The following is a 21115-nucleotide window of genomic DNA, read 5'->3' as shown; positions in this document are numbered from 1 at the left end:
TCCTGAAGACTTTCTCATACATCATCTTCACAGATCTTAAGCAGCTGGAAGTCAGTATGGGGGTAAGTATGAGTTTGTTGATATCTGTGGTTGTGAGACAGTCAGAGCAGGTGTGGGGTGTGAGACCAGGTTGTTCAAATCGGCAGTAAAATTCATTCTTCGGCTCCAAAAGTGATTCTCCACAGTGCTGGGGAACGTGGTCTTGTACTGTGATGCTTCATAGGGCCTTCCCACTGATGCAGGGTCATTGCTTGAAAACTGTTTTGTGTGTATTTGGACTGTTGGATCTGGTTTGTCCCCACTCCGTAGGCATCCTCTTTTGGGCCTGGCAACGCTGTTTTAGTTTGCACTGAACCAAGGTTTATCGTTGTTTAATGTTACCTGAAGTCCTTGTGCTTCTCTGGAACAGATTGGTATGCATCCTTATGGTATGCACCCAGAATGACATTGAAAGAGTCCGGGAACCGCTGCTCTGTGTGTGTGATCTGATAGCCCTGTTCTACACGATGCCTCACAACACTCGTCAGGAAGTAGTATGACTCACCAGAATAAATTATGAGAACGCCCGCGGCGACTAAAAAGGAGGCTTACAGTTAATTAAGACAGCTTTCAACCATTTGCAGCACATTGAGGCCACACACTTCTTTAAAACGGGTGAATCTGTACCACCAGCCTTCACTGATATAAAAACATATCCACCCGCCTCTCATTTTCCGCCGATTCTGACTTGTGCCACATCCGCTCTAAACAGCTGAAGCCTGTTAGATGAAGAGTGGCTGTCTGGGATGCCCGTTCAACCAGGTTTCCGTTAAGCAAAGCTCAGCAGAGTTTAAAAGTCGTGTTTGTTTGTGCGGGTGAGTGTAGTGCTTGTGTCTTGTTTTATTTGCTCGGGAGCGGAAGATTCACGCATCTGCATAATGGCAGTGGAGTCCAAAACTGCCCTTCCCTCATCACTTTGAGTGTTATATAGGATTGCAGCTCATCCAACTAGAATGTCTATGTAAAACATCTGAATGCTCAAAATTTGGCAAGAAATTATTTGGTGTGCTATTTGTTTTGGCTAAGAGTTCATCCTAGTAAAAGCTGATCGGAATAAAAAGTTCTTAAAACGGACAAACAAACAAAAATAGTAAAAGTACCAAAGCAGCTACAAACCTAGGGCAGCCATGTTCTCAAAAAGCCATGTGTAAAGAAGCCAAAAAACACCAGGACTGCTCTATAATCTAAAATTGCTGGGACTAGCTTGAACATGTTTAGAGTACTTGGGCCAGTTTGAAACATTAACAGCCAATTTTTAACCAGACGTTTTTTAAAAGTAACTAGCAACTCGTGACTTTATCCTTTGCTGGGAACTCACCCAGGCAAGTCAGTCCCTTTATTTATATAGCTCTTTATACAAAAACAGATGGTATCAAGCAACTGCACAAAATTATTAGGAAAGACCGTGTGTCCATAAATGCAAAAGACATTAAAGGAAGTTCATCATGATTCAGTGATGTCCTCATTCGCTCAATTCAGTTATAAATAGATCTGTGCCAATCATTTGCAATCCAAGGGTCAACAATATCGCTGTAAAATTAAAGTGTCCCAACTAAGCAAAGCAGAGGCGACAGGGCAAGGAACCCAAAATTCATCGGTGACAAAATGGAGAAAAACCTGGGGAGAAACCAGGCTTGTCGGGGGCCAGTTCTCCTCTGGCTAGATAGTGTATTAGTTTGTTATGTGTAATCCAGGTTAAAGAGATGGGTCTTTAACCTAGATTTTAAACTGCAGAGTGTGTAAACCTACCTACATTGTTTGGGAGGCAGACACACTGCTTGCAGTGTAAAAATCTAGATTAAAAGGACCCTATCTCTTAAACCTGGCTTACACATAACATACTAATACAATTCTAATATCCAATCCGTTCATTAGGTAAACCGGAACCGGGATAACACTTCCACCCTAACACCGCATGTACTTGAGTTACATCGTTAGAGAATGGCATCTAACTAAGATTGAGGTCTGTTTCTCTCTTATTCTCGAGGCAACCATAGCATCAGGTGTAGGTCACTGCCGTCCCCCGGATCAGTAGTACCAGCCCAAATGGGGGATAAGCACCTACAAACAATTCCAAAAAAATTGGGACACTGTACAAAATTTGTAATACAAACAGAATGCACTGATGGGATGTTTAATAAATTTCAAGAATTTTCAGAATACAACATAGATGACTTATCAAATGTTAAAACTGAGAAAATGCATAATTTTAAGGGAAAAATAAGTTGATTTGAAACTTCATGGCATCAACACATCTCAAAAAAGTTGGGAGAAACCATGTTTACCACTGTGTGGCATCCCCTCTTCTTTTTATAACAGTCTGCAAACGTCTGGGGACTGAGGAGACAAGTTGCTCAAGTTTAGGAATAGGAATGTTGTCCCATTCTCGTCTAATACAGGCTTCTAGTTGCTCAGCTTCAACTGTCTTAGGTCTTCTTTGTCGCATCTTCCTCTTTATGATGCGCCAAATGTTTTCTGTGGGTGAAAGATCTGGACTGCAGTCTGGCCATTTCAGTACCCGGATTTTTCTTCTACGCAGCCATGATGTTGTAATTGATGCAGTATGTGGTCTGGCATTGACATGTTGGAAAATGCAAGGTCTTCCCTGAAAGAGATGACGTCTGGATGTGAGCATATGTTGCTCTAGAACTTGGATGTGTGTGCACGAATTCGGGTCCTTGATGTCAGTCTTTGTTGATCGCATTGATGGTTGCCTTCCCGAGGTGTGTATAGCTGTGTGCCTTGCCATGTGTTCAGTAATGTGTAAGGCGTCCATGCACACCGCACCACTCTGCCAATCCATTTACCACAGAGAGGCCGGCTTCTTACTGAAACTGAGCATGATAACAACCTTGGGTTGGTCCTGTCTTCTTAGGTCTAGGTGACATGGCGTCCAGTTTTGTCCCAACCTAATGTCTACCACCCCCAAAAGACAATGCTGATAATATTTGAGTCGTCTTTTCTATCTGACCATAGGTAACCGAGGTGTATTTGTTTGTTTTTCCCCAATCTTTGCAACCGTCCATTTTTATTAATGAGCCTTGGCCCAGAGGGAATTACCGCTCTTTCCACAGTTCTCTTCTGGCATGCGGTGGATACGCTGTTTGTAGATGTACTGACGCCCTTGGCCCACCATTGACTAAACCTCGCTCCCCCTGTGTTTTTGTATAGAGTGTTATAGTTATTTTTAAGCTGTTGCTTTTTTGGCACGGCGAAGGGCTCGTTTTTTTTTTTTTTTTGAGTTAATGGCACGGGTGGATTGTTATTTACAACCGACAAAATGTTTTCTAGAAGGTATGCCTGCGCCCACATGTGATGGATTTGTGTTCCATTACACGACGAATTCCTGTATGTGATGCAGCTTGCCCTCTCAGGTCCCCGGGAAGATCATGGATTCATCGCCTTGGTTGAATGGTATCGTTTTTTTTGGCCTTGACCCTTACGCACAGAGATTTTGGTTTCCGTGATTCTCTTGAATCTTTGGATGATCTTATGCACTGTAGGATGATGATAACTTTTCAAAATATTTGCAATTTTCTCTGAGAAGAAACTCCTTTCTGATATTGAGCCACACTCGCAAACACATTCTATGTTTGACAGAGCCTTGGAAAGCCGGCAGGGGACAAACAACCGCATTCGCCGGAGACTACTGAGAAGATAAGAGACCTCTGTCTGAGACGCGGCCTGCTATGACGCGACCAGCACAAACCGGTGGACGCCAGCAGTGGTGAGAGGGGACATGGAAGGCGGCCAAGCGTGGAGGCAGCAAGCAGGTAAGGGCTAACCCCACAGACCAGCGATTCCATCACTCATGCTCCTCAACGGTCACTTCACTGGAAAATAAACTGGACTTAAGTTCAACTCAAGGCAAGGGCTTGTTGTTGTGTTTGGTTTCACTGAAAAACATGGCTACAAAGGAATTCCCAGTTCGCTTTCATATTCATGGACCTTGCCTGCTATCGAGCAGACAGAGACAAAGAACTGTCTGGTAAGGCTCGCGGGGGTCTCTTGTGTGTACGTCAACAAAGAGTAGTGTAATAATACTGTGGTAGTGACAAAACACTGTTCATTGCTGGTGGAGTTTATGTTTGTGAAGTGTCGACCATTCTATCTGCCGCAGGAGTTCACGGCTATTGTTATTGTACGCAGTTTACATCCATCCGGTGCTAACGCGAAGGACGCACTTCGCGAGCTGTCCAGCGCCATTCAGCCAACAACAAATAAATAACCCCCGAACGCTTTTTTTTATAAAGCCAGTAACTTCAACCACGCAAAAACTTAAAGGACAGTTTTGCCGAGTTCTACCAACATGGAACTTTTGCAACTAGGGGAAAAAAAAAAAAACACCACTGGACTATATTTCAACACAGGGGGTAAAAGAACGCGTACAAGGCATTGTACTCGCCCCCACATCGGGTACACTCTGACCACATCTCTGTTATGCTACTTCCCGCCATTCCAGAACACTTCTGAAACTCATCACAGTTTGCCAGCTGATGCTACCTCAAAACTACAGGGATGTTTCAGTGCACAGACTGGAACATGTTTATTAAAGAGGCAGCCACCTACAACAACCTCATAGACCTGCAGGAGTATCACTGAAAACTGTGAGTGCTTATATCAAAAAGTGCATTGATGATGTTACAGTCACAAGTCAACATCACTACACGGTAAACCAGTTGTGGGATGATGAAAGAGAGGTTCACAAGCAAAGACTAGAGACGAAGTATCGGGATTAGAGATAAACAGCTCTTTAAAAATAGCTTAGAGCTTAATTCCATCCATACTGCACAAACCATGCTCAAAATCAGTCACCACAGAGAGACACGGGCTCTGTGCGCTTCACAGACCATCACAGACTCTGCCTCAAAAAATCATCAATGACTACAAACACATCCCTCCCGGATACACTCAACCACTTTTATTCATGGTTTGAAATGCAGAATGACACACCTGCACAAAAACTGCCCATACCTCCCAACGACCAGGTGCTCTGTCTGTCTCCAGCTGATGTAAGGAAGACCCTATCTAGGATTAACCCACGCAAGGCTGCGGGTCCTGACGAAATACCTGCCCGTGTACTGAGAGACTGTGCTGCACAGCTGACAGATGTCCTAACAGATATCTTCAACACCTCGCTGAGCCAGGCAGTCATCCCCACATGTCTCAAATCCACAGCCATCATACCGGTACCAGAAAAATCACCTGTGTCCTGTCTAAATGACCACCGTCCCATAGCACTGAATCCAATCACAATGAAGTGCTTTGAGAGGTTAGTCATGCACAACATCAAAACCAGCCTCCCCAACAGTGTTTATGTGTAGCATTTGTATAGTTTGTATTTTGTTTTGTTTTAGTTTATGTATAGGTAAACATTTATATATAGTATTTAATGTCAAAATCTGTCAGTAGGTTAGTTGTGTATAGGTATAGTATTATAGTCTAATATTATAGACTATATTTTTTAGCTTATATATATATGTAAACTTTTATATATATATATATTAAATTTATAGTNNNNCTGCCGGGCTAGCTGGGCCCCTCGCCTGCGGGGGGCTATTTTGAAGAGAGATGACAGAAATATATATAACACACAAAGGGACTGTTCTGTCACCATAACAAATATTTATGGTAATTACCTGAGATCGCCGGGATTGCCTGCTGACACTGGTTATCCAGCTTCTACCCACCTGCTCACGCAGCACGTGCATGGAGTGACGTCAACTCCCCCTGGGGTAAACTGATGTGGCTAGAGGAGCAGCTGTCAATCTAGAAACTTGGGCCCACTGGTGGGACGCTGAAGCCGCCCATGATCTTACATGAAACTCTAACGCAACATTAGAAACGACAAGCGCAGAACGTGGAAACAAGAGCAAAGGGGCAAAGACCATGGCACACCACAAAAAATACATGAGCAGGAAAACTGATTTGTTTCGATTTGAAACATTTGGATTCAGTTTTCAGTTTTGTGCAATAAATTTTAAATGTGTTTACATTTTTGATCACGCTTATTATTTTCGATCCAGGACCGCGGTGTTTGTTATTTAAAAAAAATTGCATTGTTTTTCAGTTTTGTGCGTTATTATTTACATGTGTTTTTAAATGTTTTATTTATGCTTATTTTCGATCTATGATCTGCAATACATTTGGAGGGATTTGATCCCATATAATAGGCTGTTCTTTGTATGGTTTTGACCCCCTCATCAGAATGGTCCATTTGAACAGGTGTGGCAGATTGTAGACTTGGAAATAAAAAGCTCATCCATTCTTTCCTAACATTGGGAAAATGGAAGGCAATGCAAAGGCTCTGTTTTTCCATCCATAATGTGACAGAACAGCATCTTGGTGTCGTCAGAGAATATTTATTGTTTGGTTTCTTCATAGACCTGTGTTTGTCTCTCATCATTTATATCACATGCACGAAAATCCATATTAAGCACCCGTGGCAATATTTAAATCATTTAACAGCACCACAAACATTGTAACACTTAGCGTGCCTTAATATAGCTAAAACAGTAATATTTAAGAGACCTAATTTAGCAGTCACTGTTAATCATGCATAGTTTACATAAGCAAGCAGATGTTAGAAAATGAACACAATCAACTTAATGGTTTATTTTCCTTATGGTTTTCTATGGGAAACCAAGGACACTTAATATTCTGGGTTCATGTTGGCCTGTACAAAAAAAAAAAAAAAAAAAAAAAAAAAAAAAAAAAAAACACCCAATAAGGCCTTTACTGAATTTCATTTAATATCGGTGTTGTACTACATTACTTCATACAAGCTGCTTAAATAACTGGCAATCAGTGGAGCAAAGGTTTGTTTTGCCCTCCAGGTGGGCATCCTATGATCATAGGACATCACACTATTCAATAGACAGTTATCTTGATTTTAGCCAGTGTATTTAAAAAAAAAAAACAAAAAAAAAAAAAAAAAAAAAAAAAAAAAAAAAAAAAACAAAAAAAAAAGACTTACCATGATCAGGAGTAACTTCTCCACTAGAAAACCTGATCTCACTAGCCTCACTAGGAAGGTCCCCGACATGAGTGGTCCTTCATGTAAGTGAGGAAGTGTTAGAAGTGTGATGTGAAGGCCACTTTAATTATCATTGCATCTAGTCAAGTCTAAATTAAGAACTCACTCGTCCTGCCGCAGCTTTTGCTCACAGGAACCAGAAGATGGATGGGGCACACGGCTTGTACTACAGTGCGATGAAGAATGCTTGGACAGCGAGGAAAAGAGGGGTCAAGTCATAGGATCTATAAGAACTGAAATTAAGGTTCTAGTAAAGTGGGGGCATCACGGTTTCCTGCAGAGAAGGGGCAGTGATGACTGATCTACAAATGCGAACATCTTCACAATAAAGCGCTTGTAGTGGGTTGGGAAACTGAAGACCAGAAGATCAAGTCACTGGAACCAGTGTAGTCAGGGTATGAGGTCCAAGGCCTGGTAAGGGCATCTGAATGGGACAGAGGAGGTTATGTGATTAAAACAGAAAAACCACGCAGACTGAAAGCTGGATAAACATTGGCATTATTTCAATCACCCATCAACCAGGAGAAGAGTCCCACACTGGGGTAGAGCTGGAGTAGGACTGGGGGGGTGTGGAAGTTGCCCAAGCAGGGTCCAAGACATCAGGACAATGTTGGGGTCTAGGTCCTCTCAATAATGAGCACTACTCAAAAATACCACAGGCACTCCCGCAAGAGGACTTTTGTGTGATGGGATGGATATAATACAGCGTCACGTTTTAGCTTAGGACGTGGTAAAGCCCTATCCTCCCCCCCCTGGGAACAAAAATGGTTGATGAACCAGAAACTGGAGTTTTCAGAAAATCTTTTGGGCAACCAGCAGGTCAATGACCTTCACACAACCCTTTGGATGAACCACCATTGACCCATTGGCAAGTCTAAGCTCAAAACCCCCTGAGGGGTCCAGGGGCAAGCCACTTGGTGTAGGTGGAGGAATAGTCGTTGAACCTCCACAACCAAGTGAGCTTCACAGCCATAGTGAGTGCCAGATGTACCTACACTGTCGAAGAGAAGCCACTGAAACCGACCGTGAGCTTGTAACAATTTGTCGAGAAACAACGATTAAGAACATCATTAGATCACCGACTCCAAGTGGCTGTCCCCTTGTGTGATGGAACCCAAATGGTCCCATCCCCTACTTCAAAGAGGAGGTTCTCTCTGTTCTCATACACAACACGATAAACCACCTGTACCTACCCTGTCAAATAGCAACAACTGTTGGCATCCCAGTCCCATCATAGGGCCAGGCAGAAATAAAACATAAGCATCTTAAACCAACCATAACTCTTGTGCCACACGCGGTTTTTTTGTCACAGGGAAACTGTGTAGACGCACAAGGAAGGTGTGTGACCCCCACAAGGACCTCGGCAAAAGGTGGGTCGATTTCCTGCCTCCCTCCCAGATATACTGACCTGAAATCCAGACGCAGTCGAAGTGCAGTCGTAACATCTCTCTACCCGACCAATACCACACAACTGAACACATCTCTTATACACTGGACCGTCACTGGAACAGAAGGTTACAGAAGCAGTTTAAATGTTGAAGGAATCAGTTTAACTGAGAAGCAGAACGCTGTCCTCACCGGCTTACCCGTGCCTCCCATACGTAACACTGCTTGGTCCACTTAAATGCGCAGTTGTATAGCTCTCACATTCACGCACTAACTGATAACCAGGCTAGTCCACATTGGATCTGCTCATAATCAGCTACAGCACATATTGTCCAAAGGCTCAGCCTTCGCTAACTGGCTTCTGAAACTCTGGAAGATTCTGGAGGGGTAAAACTGACATTGATTAGTTCTGTGCACATGACTTCTGGAATCTGAAGTCTTCTGAGGAAAAAAAACAAATTTCTGCTGATTATCGGTTGAACACTTCCTTCTGAAACCACTGCCGTCAGTTTGCGGGAGCATAGCGAGCTTGAGGGTTTATGAGGCAGTTTTAATAGAATTACTCAACTTTGGAAAAGAAGAAGAGCATGACAGAGCACACAGTGCAATAACCTGAACCAACCCACCAACTTCCAGGCCATTGTCTCAACAGGGCTAATCACACTATGAAATGCCTGCCTTTGGTCTGTTTGTACTTACAGATTTCAGCTAATTAGCTACAGTCCCTCCCTCGTCATTAAAAATCATGATTCTCCAGAACTTCGCACGTTTGAGCTCATGCAACTATGGTGAGTTCATTGGTTTGTTTAAGGACTCAATTTTCCTTCCTAACCCCCCCCCCCCCCTTCCCCCCCAATTTTAACATACATAAAAAACCCAAAACTGGAGCCTTAATTCAACATTACATGCTTTTATTATTTTTGGCCATTTTGAAAATTATTCAGCCTTGGTTTTAGCCTTCATTAGATGAATCGTGTGTTGTTGAGGTTTTGACAATTCTGGATGTTTCTGTACTGTGAAAACATCTTATATTAAGGCCTGTATCTTTCCAGACTGCTCAAAAATAAATTTGGTTTAAACATTACTCATATTCATACTGAAGATTTTGGAGTGTATACTTGAATCCTGTCCCAGCCATAGCCTTGCTCTAAGAGAGCAGGCTATGCGTTACCTGCTGATTGGAATAATAAAATCAGTCACTAATTATATAGCATACATGATTTTAATATCTGCACACATGTAAGATTAGTATCCTTCGTATACCCAAAAATTCTTTTACCAGGGTGTAGGGTTAGCCGTCACTCATAAGGAAAATAATACACTAATTAAATTTAGTGAAAACAGATTTACGTAACTTGTTTACTTGTCAGGGAGGAGGCTCCACAAGGTTTTTTTCTCTCCTATTCAGCTCTAACCATGCTATGAACGAGTTTATTTGCCACCATTCACCTTTTTTATGGAGTGGGAAAGAAAAGCTGTTACATTTTTATATATTTACAATTCTCATTTGAAAGATGAGTTTTGTGCCAAAAGAATTGACAAATGAACGACTACAAGTGATTCATCATAAAAGAGGCAAATACACACAGGAAGTGCTCATAATACAAAGTTTCAGACATAGCTCAGCGGTGTGTTTCCCAAAAGCATTGTTAGCTAACTATGGTCCCCATAGTTTCCACTGAACCCAATAGGTAAAAAAACTGAACATGCAATTCATAGTTTGCTTTTTGGAAATGCACCCTGATAGTCGTGCTAAGCTAAAACAAGTAGTGATTTAAAAGTCAAAGATTTTTTTGATTAAATGTCAATTAGGAGGACAGAGTCAAATTGTTGAGTGAAGTGTGAGTTTTCAACTGTCGCATGAAAATCGTCAGGGATTCCAATATTTGGGATGAGGTCGTGGAAAGATCCTTCTACCAGCCAGGGGATCAGTGAACAAAAACATTCTGGAAAGTGATTTTGTGACCTTTCTGTGATGTGGCACCATGAGAGTTGTAGATTACTTAAGGAAAGCTTGGAAGGGGATGATGACATAGACTCGGAAGAGTGAGGTGGAAATACGAATTGCCTGTGATGCTGATTTGCAGCGAAAACAAGAAAAAGAAAAGAAGACCATGCGTTGCTTTGATTTTGTCGGTCTATATCCTCCTCCCCGAACTTCCCCGCTGCTCTGTATCTTTGCTCTCTAATTGGCTGTCCCCCGGGTCATGGCTGATGTAGTTTTCAGTCAGAACACTTTTCACACAGCATGATTTTTGAATCGTGAGAGATTTGGCATGCTAAATATCTGGACCTGTCAGGGATTCAAAATCATGCTGTGTGTGAAAAGTGTTTTCTGACTGACAGCTACTCGGGACGAATGACCGCCAGCCAAATTTAGAGAGCAAGAGTACAGAGCATCCGGGGAAGTTTTTTCCGGGAGGCTAGTATGACCACAAAATCAAGCAAGCATGTGCTTCTTTCTTTTTCTTGTTTTCACTGCAAATCAGCACACAGGCAATTATTATGGCCAAGCTTCTTGCGGGCTAACATTTTTAATAAATAATCCCCGTCTCACGTGAGGAACTCCGTCGTCTTGCCAAGCTTGATATCGCGTTGTTTCCCTTGTCATATCTAGCGTGTGTTTTGTTTGTTGTGAAACATAGTTGCGTGCCCAGACAGTTTTGTCAAGCCAATTCTTCCTATTGTAAAGTCATGCAGTGTGAAAACTTCTGTCGCCGATCCATCCGTGCAGTGTAGGGAACACAGCAGCAAACTGAATTCTGGCCAAGATAGTTCATGCAGTGTGAAAAAGAACGAGTGACCCCGACTACTTTGAAAATCGTGCAGTCAGAACTCTGCTTTAGTTAACACACCTGATCAGATACGAGGCACGTTAGAAAGTGAGCTCAGTGTAAAAAATGACCTGTTTTCCGATCGTTATGATCCCTACCAGTGTTTTTTTCATTGCTCAAATTGTTAAAATTTTCTTCACTTCAGAACATTCACAGATTTTGCACTGCACAGCATCTCCCCCCATTAAACTTACTAGAAAAAAATGTGACATATACCTCTAAATAAATACTATTTAAATTTACGTCTCACACTTTAATGCCCTTTTGAATGGATCATACAATTGCTTTGAACTTTGAATCAGCGTGGAATATCCCTGTGATGTCCATTCACATCACATACAGTCAAATAGAAGTGTGTGTGTGTGTGTGTTTGGGGGGGCATGAGGGACAGGAATTGGAAACCCTCTTGTTGTCACCATTTAAAGAATGAAGCAAGCCCCAAAAAGCACCAGTCTGCTCTACGATATACATTACTGGGACAAGCTGGAAAAAGATAAAGAATTGGACACAGTTTAACTCATTAATGGCCAATTTTAATAAGTAATTTACTCAATTGTGTGCACTTGTAAATGCAGAGCAGAAGTTCAAAATATGGGACACCATACTTGGCCACACACTCAAGTAAACCCAGACTCATAGTATTGCCACACCCTGCACATGTTCTCAGCCCAAAAAACTAAATTCCCCCATTATCCAGGCTGAAGGTAATCTTAACCCTTAATCTGATACCTTGTTGTACCCATTGTTAACAAATGAAGTTTGGATAAAGGTCATGAAAGTGGAATCTTTCTTAAATAATTTGGCCCAAGAAAAACTGGGAACAAGCACACAACTTCAGATTCTGCAGTGTCAAATAGCAATAGACAGGGTTATCTTGGTGCTTCCACGTTTATTAAAAGTTTCTCTAGATTTACATGATAAGAGTAACTTCTCCACTAGAAACCACAGTCTGACCCTCACTAGCAGATGGTCTGGACATGCGTGTCCCTTCCTGTAAGAGAAGTGTTAGAAGCATTGAAGGCCACTTTCAATTCTTCAGTTCCTCTAGTCAAGTTTTTGAGCCAAGAAAATCACTCGTTCCTGCCGCCAGCCCTTTGCCTCCCATGAGCCCAGAAGGATGGCGATGGCACACGCCCTGCTACTACAGTGGTATGAAGATCTGACAGGGAGGAAGAAAGAGGGTATCAAGTCACGAACCTATAAAGAGCTGAAAAATTAAAGGGCTTCTAGTAAGGGCGGGGGGGGGGGGGGGGGGAGGCTGGCATACAGTTTCCTGCAGAAGGCGCCCAGTGAAGCCAGATCGGACAAAGGTGAACATCCTTCACAACCAAAGCGCTTGTAGTGGGTTGGGACTGAAGACCAGATGATCCAGTCACTGAAACCAGTGTTTGTCAGGTAACGGTCCATCCTGGTAAGGGCATCTGAAGCGGGAGGAGGTTAGAAAAGCCCCAGACTAGCTGGATAAACATTGGTATTACACTCACACCATCAACCAGAAGGTCCCACTGTGGGTAGACTGAGTGGGACTGGGGTGGAGTTTTGCCCAGAAGCAGCGTCCCCAGCATCAGGACAATGGTTGTGGTCGCGTCCTCTCCATAATGCGCACCTCTCAACATACACAGGCTCCCGCAAAACTTTTGTGATGGGATAATCAGCTTCACGTGTAGTAGGACGTGTAGGCCTCCATCCCCTGATGGAACACCAGTGATTAAAACAGGAACTGGAATTTTAGAAATGCTTTAGGCAAACATAGCGACAATTCACCTTCAGCAACACCCTTTGGTGACCACATTGACCATTGGCCAGTCTAAGCTCAACACCTGAGGGGTCCGGGGCAGCTACTGGTGGAGGTGGAGCGAATAGTGTTGACCTCCACAACCAAAGCTTGCACAGAAAGTGCCAGAGTACCTACACTGGAAGAGAAGCCTTGGACAACAGACCACAGCTTGTAGCATTTGATAGAGGCATAGCATGTTTGTATTAACAATTAAAAAGAGCATAGATCACCTACTCAAAGTGGCTGTCCCTTGTGATTTGAACCAAATGGTCCCATCCCCACTTCATACGAGGAGGTCATTCTGTTCTCATACACCACATAACCACTTTCCTCCTGCAAAGAACAACACTGTTGGCATCCAGTCCATCATAGGCCATGTAGAATAAAAACCAGAAGCAGCTACTCACCATCACTCTTGTTGCCACATGCGGTCACAGGGAACTGGTATACAGCAAAGGGAAGGTGTGGACCCCACAGGACTGCAAGGTGGCTCAACTTCCTCCAGTAGACTGGACTGAATCCAGACTCAGTCGAGGCAGTGTAACATCTCTAGCCACCACCCACCACAAACTGACCATCTCTTATACACTGGACAGTCACTGGAACAAAAGGTACAAGAGCAGGTTAATGTTGAGGATCAGTTTAACAGAGCAGAACGCTGACTCACTCTTACCTGCCTTTCCATAGTAACACTGCTGTCCACACTAAAGCCAGCAGTTGATAGCTTCACATTCAGCACTACTGATACCAGGCTGGTCCACATTGGATCTGCTCATAATCAGCTACAGCACATTTGTCCAAAGGCTCAGCCTTCGCTACTGGCTTCTGAATCTGAAACTTCTGAGGAAACTGCTGATTAGGCTGTTGAACTGGCTTCTGAAACCACTGATCAGTTTGCTGGAGCATCAGCGCTTGAGGGTTCTGGGGCATTTTCCTCAATTTACTCAAACTTTTGGAAGAGCATGACAGAAAGCACACAGGGGCCAATACCTGAAACAAAACAACCAACTTCCAGCCATTGTCCAACAGCTAATCACACTATTGAGATGCTGCCCTTGGTCTTTTTGTACTCTACAGATTTCAGCTAATTAGCTATAGTCCCTCCCTCTTCCTTAACAATCATGATTCTCCAAACGAGTGTGAGCTCATGCAACTGGGCGATACTCATTTGTTCTTAAGCCATTGTCCACACGAAGCCAGAGCTTTCCCTATCTGATCTTTTTTTTTCTCATCTCAAGAAATATCTGCATCCACACGAGAAACTACAAAACGATGTTGTATACATGCCAGACCAAACATGTGGCACAGTAATTCTGCCACAGAGATACACTAAAAACGCAGAAGAAGACTTGGACTATGCGCATAAACCTAGCGCCCAGTAAACAAACGAACATGGAACAATACATTTATTAATCTGTGTTAATGTTAGTTAATAAAAAGACAATCATTCAGTTTTTGTTCATGTTTTTGTTGCTGTTACATGACGTAGTGGTGTCTGACTAGGGGCGAGACATGGGCTGATGACATCATCGTTTCAGGAAAAATACGGATTCACTGTCCACACGAAAGTGAAACGGAAGGGTGGCGGTTTTCAAATATATCCACTCTGGAACCTGGTTTCAAAAAATATCGGTTTCACTCTCCCAAAATGCCGGATCCGTGTGGATGAAATGCCTATACGACATAAAATTTATGCATATACAGCGAAACGCGTCTCCACCGCCTCCGTGTGGACGGGGCCTAAGACTCAGTTTTCCTTGTTCTTCCTCATTTGAATTCAGCCTGGGGTTTAATCCTTCATTAGATGAATCTGATTGTTGATGTTCTGACAATTTATGGATTGTTTATATTTTGAAAAACACATCTTGGAATGTACAATGTCAAGTAGGTTGTATATGGTTTTGTTTTTTTCGTTACTAACCGAGTGTGTGGAGGTAGCAGTCTATGTCAACTCAGTTATATATGCGGTTGTCACTTTTTTGAGCAAGCTTCGTTACCATAGTAACGTACACTACACAGCTACCCTGCTCCCGAGAGGTTTATTCTGGTTTAGAGATCACAAACCCAAACTGGACCAATCAGCTGTGAGCAAAGTGTCATATCTGATGCAGTGAAGCCACTCCCCCATATTTCTCACTCCAAATTAAAGCAGTTCACTGTCAAAGAATTTTAGAGACAAAATTGCCTAATTTTTGCAGCTACTTATTCATTATATTTGTATTATATTAATTGTAATTGTTTATAATTCATATAATATATTCATATATTTATTAAATGAAGTGGCAATTAATTTTAAGCTTCACATTTAAATTAAATTAAATATATATATACTGTATATATATTGTATTAGAGTCTTACACACAGATAATGTAGAGTCGTGCATTAATTTGAGTGTTGACAGCTATTATGGGAGTGGCTTGATGGAGCTCAGGAGAGGCAGATAACATGATTTTGACCCTTTAAAGACTTCAATTAATGCTGTCACGTAACAAATCTGTTCAAATTAGAAAATAAATTTGAAATATATGAATTGTTAATTACTACATTGAAAAAAAAAAATATGTAAAGCCTGTACAAATATTAGAAGTTGAATATAAATAATTGAGAATCATTATGACTTGGGCCCTCTAAGGCTTATAGAAGACCATTTGTGCTGTTAGGGTTGCAAGTGAGAGACTACTCAACGCCTATGGATTCAGATGGGAATGTTAAAATAAAAAAATCTCTGAAATGCTAAAGAGCTATCTTTAAACTATCTTTTTAAACTCTAAAACTATCTATCTGTGGTAGCATTCAGTTGCTGCTGTGTTCACATTGCACAATGGATTGGCAACAGGAGGTTACGCACTGCATGACTTCACAATAGGAAGAATCTCTGACAACTCTCTGGTCCACAAATTACGTTTCACAACCAAACACACAAGAGAAGAGATAAGCAAATTAATCCTGTCCAAACTTCCCCGCTGCCAGTACCTCGTTCTCTCAATAGCTATTAAATTGGTCAGATTCTTCCATCTCTTAACCCTTTAGCAAAACCTTTAACATTTAGTTTTTTAATGTTGCTGGGTCTCTCGCGAGAAGTAAATCAAACTTGCTTTGTGTTGCAAGGATCTTGATTGGCTGTTCGCCAGTGATGTCACACACATTCATGTGCACAGCACACGTTCCTTAAAAAACTCAGGATCAAAGCCTGAGTTGACAAAGAAAGTTGATGATCAGCAGCATGGTACCAACAAAGCCGGATTGGAGTGGTTTGGTTTTGTCAACTCTAAACTAAGCCTGTAACTCTGGATTTGTTCAGGCTACCATCATGGTACAGGCCCCAGGTTAACCATGGAGTGTAAGTTACGATGGCAATGAATTCCGCTAAAAGCCAAGTCACTTTAATGGTTCCTATAACCCAGGATTGTGTGCAAACTAAACTGAAACTTACCTGCTAGTCAGCTAATCCGTCTTCATGGTACAGGACTCAGGTTGGCTTTATCTGGCTTTGTCAACTCAAAAACTTACGTCAGCAACTCTGAGTTTGTCATGGGTTCGTGTGTTTCATGCTACAGGCCTGTATCTTCAGACTGGCTCAAAAGAAAGTTGGTTTCACATAATCATGATTACACTGATAGCTTGAGTGACACTGGGAATCCTGTCCCAGACTTAGCTGCTTATTCTTAAATGCTGCTATTATAATAATTCAAGTACAGTCAATATATATTATAATGTAAGTGCTTTAAGATCCTCGCACACATTGTAAGATCAATTCATCTAACATTCAAATCACTGTTCAAATACAAAGTTTCAGACAACAGCGTGGTGCGTTTAGCTGCTCATGAACCCTATAAAATCCCTGCATGCTTTGGGAAACACACATCGATAAGTCAAGCTAACGAACAGAGATGAGTGATTAAGGAAAGTGAAAGATATTATAATGATTAAATAGTGACTAAAATAGAAAATGATGTTTTCAACTGTGCATGAAACATAATGGTAATTCCGGCTACGACTGCACTTGACATCCTGTTGTAAGATCAATTCATCATAAACAGGCAAATACACACAAGTGCTCAAAATACAAAGTTTCAGACATAGCTCAGGGGTGCGTTTCCTAAAAGCATTGTTAGCTAACCATTGAACCCTATAGGTAATGACACAGTGTGTGACTATAGTTGCTTTTGGGAAACACACAACAGATAAGTACAAGCTAGAACAGAGAGTGATTAAGGAAAGTGAAAGATTTATAAAAAAAAGAAAATTAAAAAAAGATAGATTTTTTTGATTAAATGTAAATTAGGACGGAGTCAAATGTTGATGAAAGATGAGTTTTCAACTGTCGCATGAAAATCGTCAGGGATTCAGTATTCCGGATGGTTGTGGAAAGATCCTTCCACCAGCCAGGATCAGTGAACAAAAGTGCAACTGGTAGCCAGCACAGGGAGATACAGAGAAGGGGTTGTGACTTGGGCCCTTTGAGGCTCATTAAAAACCATTTGTGCTGTTAGGGTTACAAGTGAATGACTCCTCAACACGTACAGATTCATATGGGAATGTTAAAAAAAAAAAAAAAAAATCTCTGAAATGCTAAAGAGCTTTCTTGCCATCAGTTAAAAGAAAACTATCTATCTGTGGTAGCATTCAGTTGCTGCTGTGTTCACATTGCACAATGGATTGGCAACAGGAGTTTACACACACTGCATGACTTCACAATAGGAAGAATCTCTGACAACAGTCTGGTCCACAAACTACGTTTCACAACCAAACACACACGAGAAGAGATAAGCAAATAAATCCTGTCTGAACTTCCCACTGCCCATTACCTCGTTCTCTCAATGGCTGTAGGTCATCACCAATGTATTTTTCAGTCAGAACTCATTTCACACAGCAGGAGTTTGAGCATAATTAAATTCTCCCAGAACCCATCTTTGGTAATTCGCATTGCATGTTTGTCACTCGTGTGAACAAACACTGATTTGCTTCAGATTTTGGGCATTTATCAGGGATTTCGCAAAACCAGTCAGGGTGAAATTCGGGGCTAAAATTGTGCATTAGAACTTGGCCCAAGCAGATTGCTCCACTCCTTTAGGACTCAAGACCACATAACTCACTCAAGGCTGTTTTTGTATTCTCACATATACAACACTCAGGACAGCATCCAAGGTGGTTTACACCATTTAAGAAGGTATTTACAAAAAAAAAAAGGCACCAGTCTGCTTTACAATATACACATTACTCAGACTAGAATTGGCCACAGTGTTGCACACTGCCAAAATTAACCAAAATTTAGTAGTTTCTTATTTCTGTGCGCACTTTGATTATATGCAGAACACATTCCAAAATACTTAGCCATATGTCACTCAGGTAAACTCGTAGTTCTTAGATATAGCAGTATGCCCTCAGCCCAGTTAAAAAAAAAAAAACAAAAAAAAAACAAAAAAAAAAGTCTGATTAACTAGACAGAAGTTAAACCCTTGTGTCATGCCCCAGGTTAGCAACTAAAGGTTTGATAATGTTCATGAAAGTTAACCACTTGTTCAGATGCCTGGACCCATGACCTTACAAAAGGTAATGGAATCTTGTTTTAATAGTGTAGCCCAAGAAACAAACTGGGAACATGCATTTAACTTAAGACTGAAGTTTCAAAACAAAGCCATCATGGAGTTTCAAAGTGTTTATTAAAAATGCTAGATTTACATGATCAGAGTAACTTCTCCACTAGAAACCACAGTCTGCTCACTAGAGATGGTCTTGACATGAGTGTCCCTTCCTGTAAGAGAAGTGTTAGAAGTGTGAAGGCAAATTAAATTCTCAGTTCCTCTAGTCAAGTTAGAGCAAGAACTCACTCGTCCTGCCGCAGCTTTGCTCACAGGAACCAGAAGATGGATGGCACACCGCTGTACTACAGTGGATGAAGATCTGACAGGGAGGAAAGAGGGTCAAGTCAAGAACCTATAAAGGAGTGAAATTAAAGGTTCTAGTAAGGGGGGGGGGGGGGGGGGAAGAACATACAGTTTCCTGCAGAGGAGCCAGTGATGCCGGATCTACAAATGTGAACATCTTCACAATAAAGCGCTTGTAGTGGGTTGGGAACTGAAGACCAGAAGATCCAGTCACTGGAACCAGTGTGGTCAGGTAACGGTCATCCTGGTAAGGGCATCTGAAAGGGACTAGGTTAGAAAAGCCCCAGACTAGCTGGATAAACATTGGCATTACACTCACCCATCAACCAGAAGGTCCCACTGGGGTAGACTGAGTGGACTGGGGGTGGAAGTTGCCCAGCAGCGTCCCAGCATCAGGACAATGTTGGGGTCAGTCCTCTCCATAATGCGCACCTCAACATACACAGGCTCCCGCAAGACTTTTGTGATGGGATAATCTGCTTCACTGTAGTAGGACGTGTAGGCCTCATCCCCTGAGGAACACCAGTGATTAAACAGGAACTGGAATTTTAGAAATGCTTTAGGCAAACATAGGACATTTACCTTCAGCACACCCTTTGGTGACACATTGGCCATTGGCCAGTCTAAGCTCAACCCTGAGGGGTCCAGGGGCAGCTACTGGTGGAGGTGGAGGGATAGTGTTGACCTCCACAACCAGAGCTTGCACAGAAGTGCCAGAGTACCTACACTGGAAGAGAAGCCTGGACAACAGACCACGAGCTTGTAGCATTTGATAGAGGCATAGCATGTTTGATTAACAATTAAGAACAGCATAGATCACCTACTCAAAGTGGCTGTCCCTTGTGATTGAACCAAATGGTCCCACCCCCACTTCATACGAGGAGGTCATTCTGTTCTCATACACCACATAACCACTGTCCTCCTGCAAATAGCAACACTGTTGGCATCCAGTGCATCATAGGCCAAGCAGAATAAAACCAGAAGCAGCTACTCACCATCACTCTTGTGCCACATGCGGTCACAGGGAACTGGTATACAGCAAATGAAGGTGTGGACCCCACAGGACTGCAAGGTGGGTCATTTCCTCCCAGTAGACTGACTGAATCCAGACTCAGTCGAGGCAGTGTAACATCTCTAGCCACCACTACCACAAACTGACCATCTCTTATACACTGGACAGTCACTGGATCAAAAGGTACAAGAGCAGGTTAATGTTGAGGATCAGTTTAACTGAGAGCAGAACACTGACTCACTCTTACCTGCCTTCCCATAGTAACACTGCTGTCCACTAAAGCAGCAGTTGATAGCTTCACATTCAGCACTACTGATACCAGGCTGTCCACATTGGATCTGCTCATAATCAGCTACAGCACATTTGTCCAAAGGCTCAGCCTTCGCTACTGGCTTCTGAATCTGAAGCTTCTGAGGAAACTGCTGATAAGTCTGTTGAACTGGCTTCTGAAACCACTGGTCAGTTTGCTGGAGCATCAGAGCTTGAGGGTTCTGGGGCATTTTCCTCAATTTACTCAACTTTGGAAGAGCATGACAGAAAGCACACAGTGCCAATACCTGAAACAAACACCAACTTCCAGCCATTGTCCAACAGCTAATCACACAATTGAGATGCTGCCCTTTGGTCTTTTTGTACTCTACAGATCTCAGCTAATTAGCTATAGTCCCTCCCTCTTCATTAACAATCATGATTCTCCAAACGAGTGTGAGCTCATGCAACTGGGCGATACTCATTTGTTCTTAAGGCATTGTCCACACGAAGCCAGAGCTTTCCCTATCTGATCTTTTTTTTTCTAATCTCAAGAAATATCTGTATCCACACGAAACTACAAAACGATGTTGTATACATGCCAGACCAACATGTGGCACAGTAATTCTGCCACAGAGATACACTAAAAACGCAGAAGAAGACTTGGACTATGCGCATAAACCTAGCGCTCAGTAAACAAACGAACATGGAACAATACATTTATTAATCTTTGTTAATGTTAGTTAAAAAAAAGACAATCATTCAGTTTTTGTTCATGTTTTTGTTGCTGTTACATGACGTAGTGGTGTCTGACTAGGGGCGAGACATGGGCTGATGACATCATCGTTTCAGGAAATATACGGATTCACTGTCCACACGAAAACGCAAGGGTGG

General features: G+C 42.2%; 1 protein-coding gene and 1 pseudogene across 1 annotated transcript; both read right to left on the bottom strand.

The window, feature by feature from the left end:
* LOC109052576 overlaps nt 1-14028 on the bottom strand; it is a 15396-nt pseudogene extending 1368 nt beyond the window's left edge.
* A 4688-nt stretch (nt 14029-18716) lies between these two features.
* LOC122144750 (zona pellucida sperm-binding protein 4-like) lies at nt 18717-20584 on the bottom strand. The gene is made up of 8 exons (XM_042755898.1): nt 20220-20584; nt 19956-20143; nt 19785-19882; nt 19543-19700; nt 19280-19472; nt 19070-19217; nt 18904-18976; nt 18717-18827 (listed from the first exon to the last, which is right to left on the bottom strand). Exons 1-8 carry the CDS (start codon nt 20554-20556, stop codon nt 18751-18753), a joined length of 1272 nt encoding a protein of 423 aa, XP_042611832.1. The 5' UTR covers nt 20557-20584; the 3' UTR covers nt 18717-18750.
* Between the last annotated feature and the right edge of the window lie 531 nt (nt 20585-21115).

This window comes from Cyprinus carpio, unplaced genomic scaffold, assembly GCF_018340385.1.
Source record: "Cyprinus carpio isolate SPL01 unplaced genomic scaffold, ASM1834038v1 S000006754, whole genome shotgun sequence".
Taxonomy (NCBI): Eukaryota; Metazoa; Chordata; class Actinopteri; order Cypriniformes; family Cyprinidae; genus Cyprinus; species Cyprinus carpio.
Note: the sequence above shows the minus strand (reverse complement) of the source record. Positions and strands in the feature narration are given on the sequence as shown.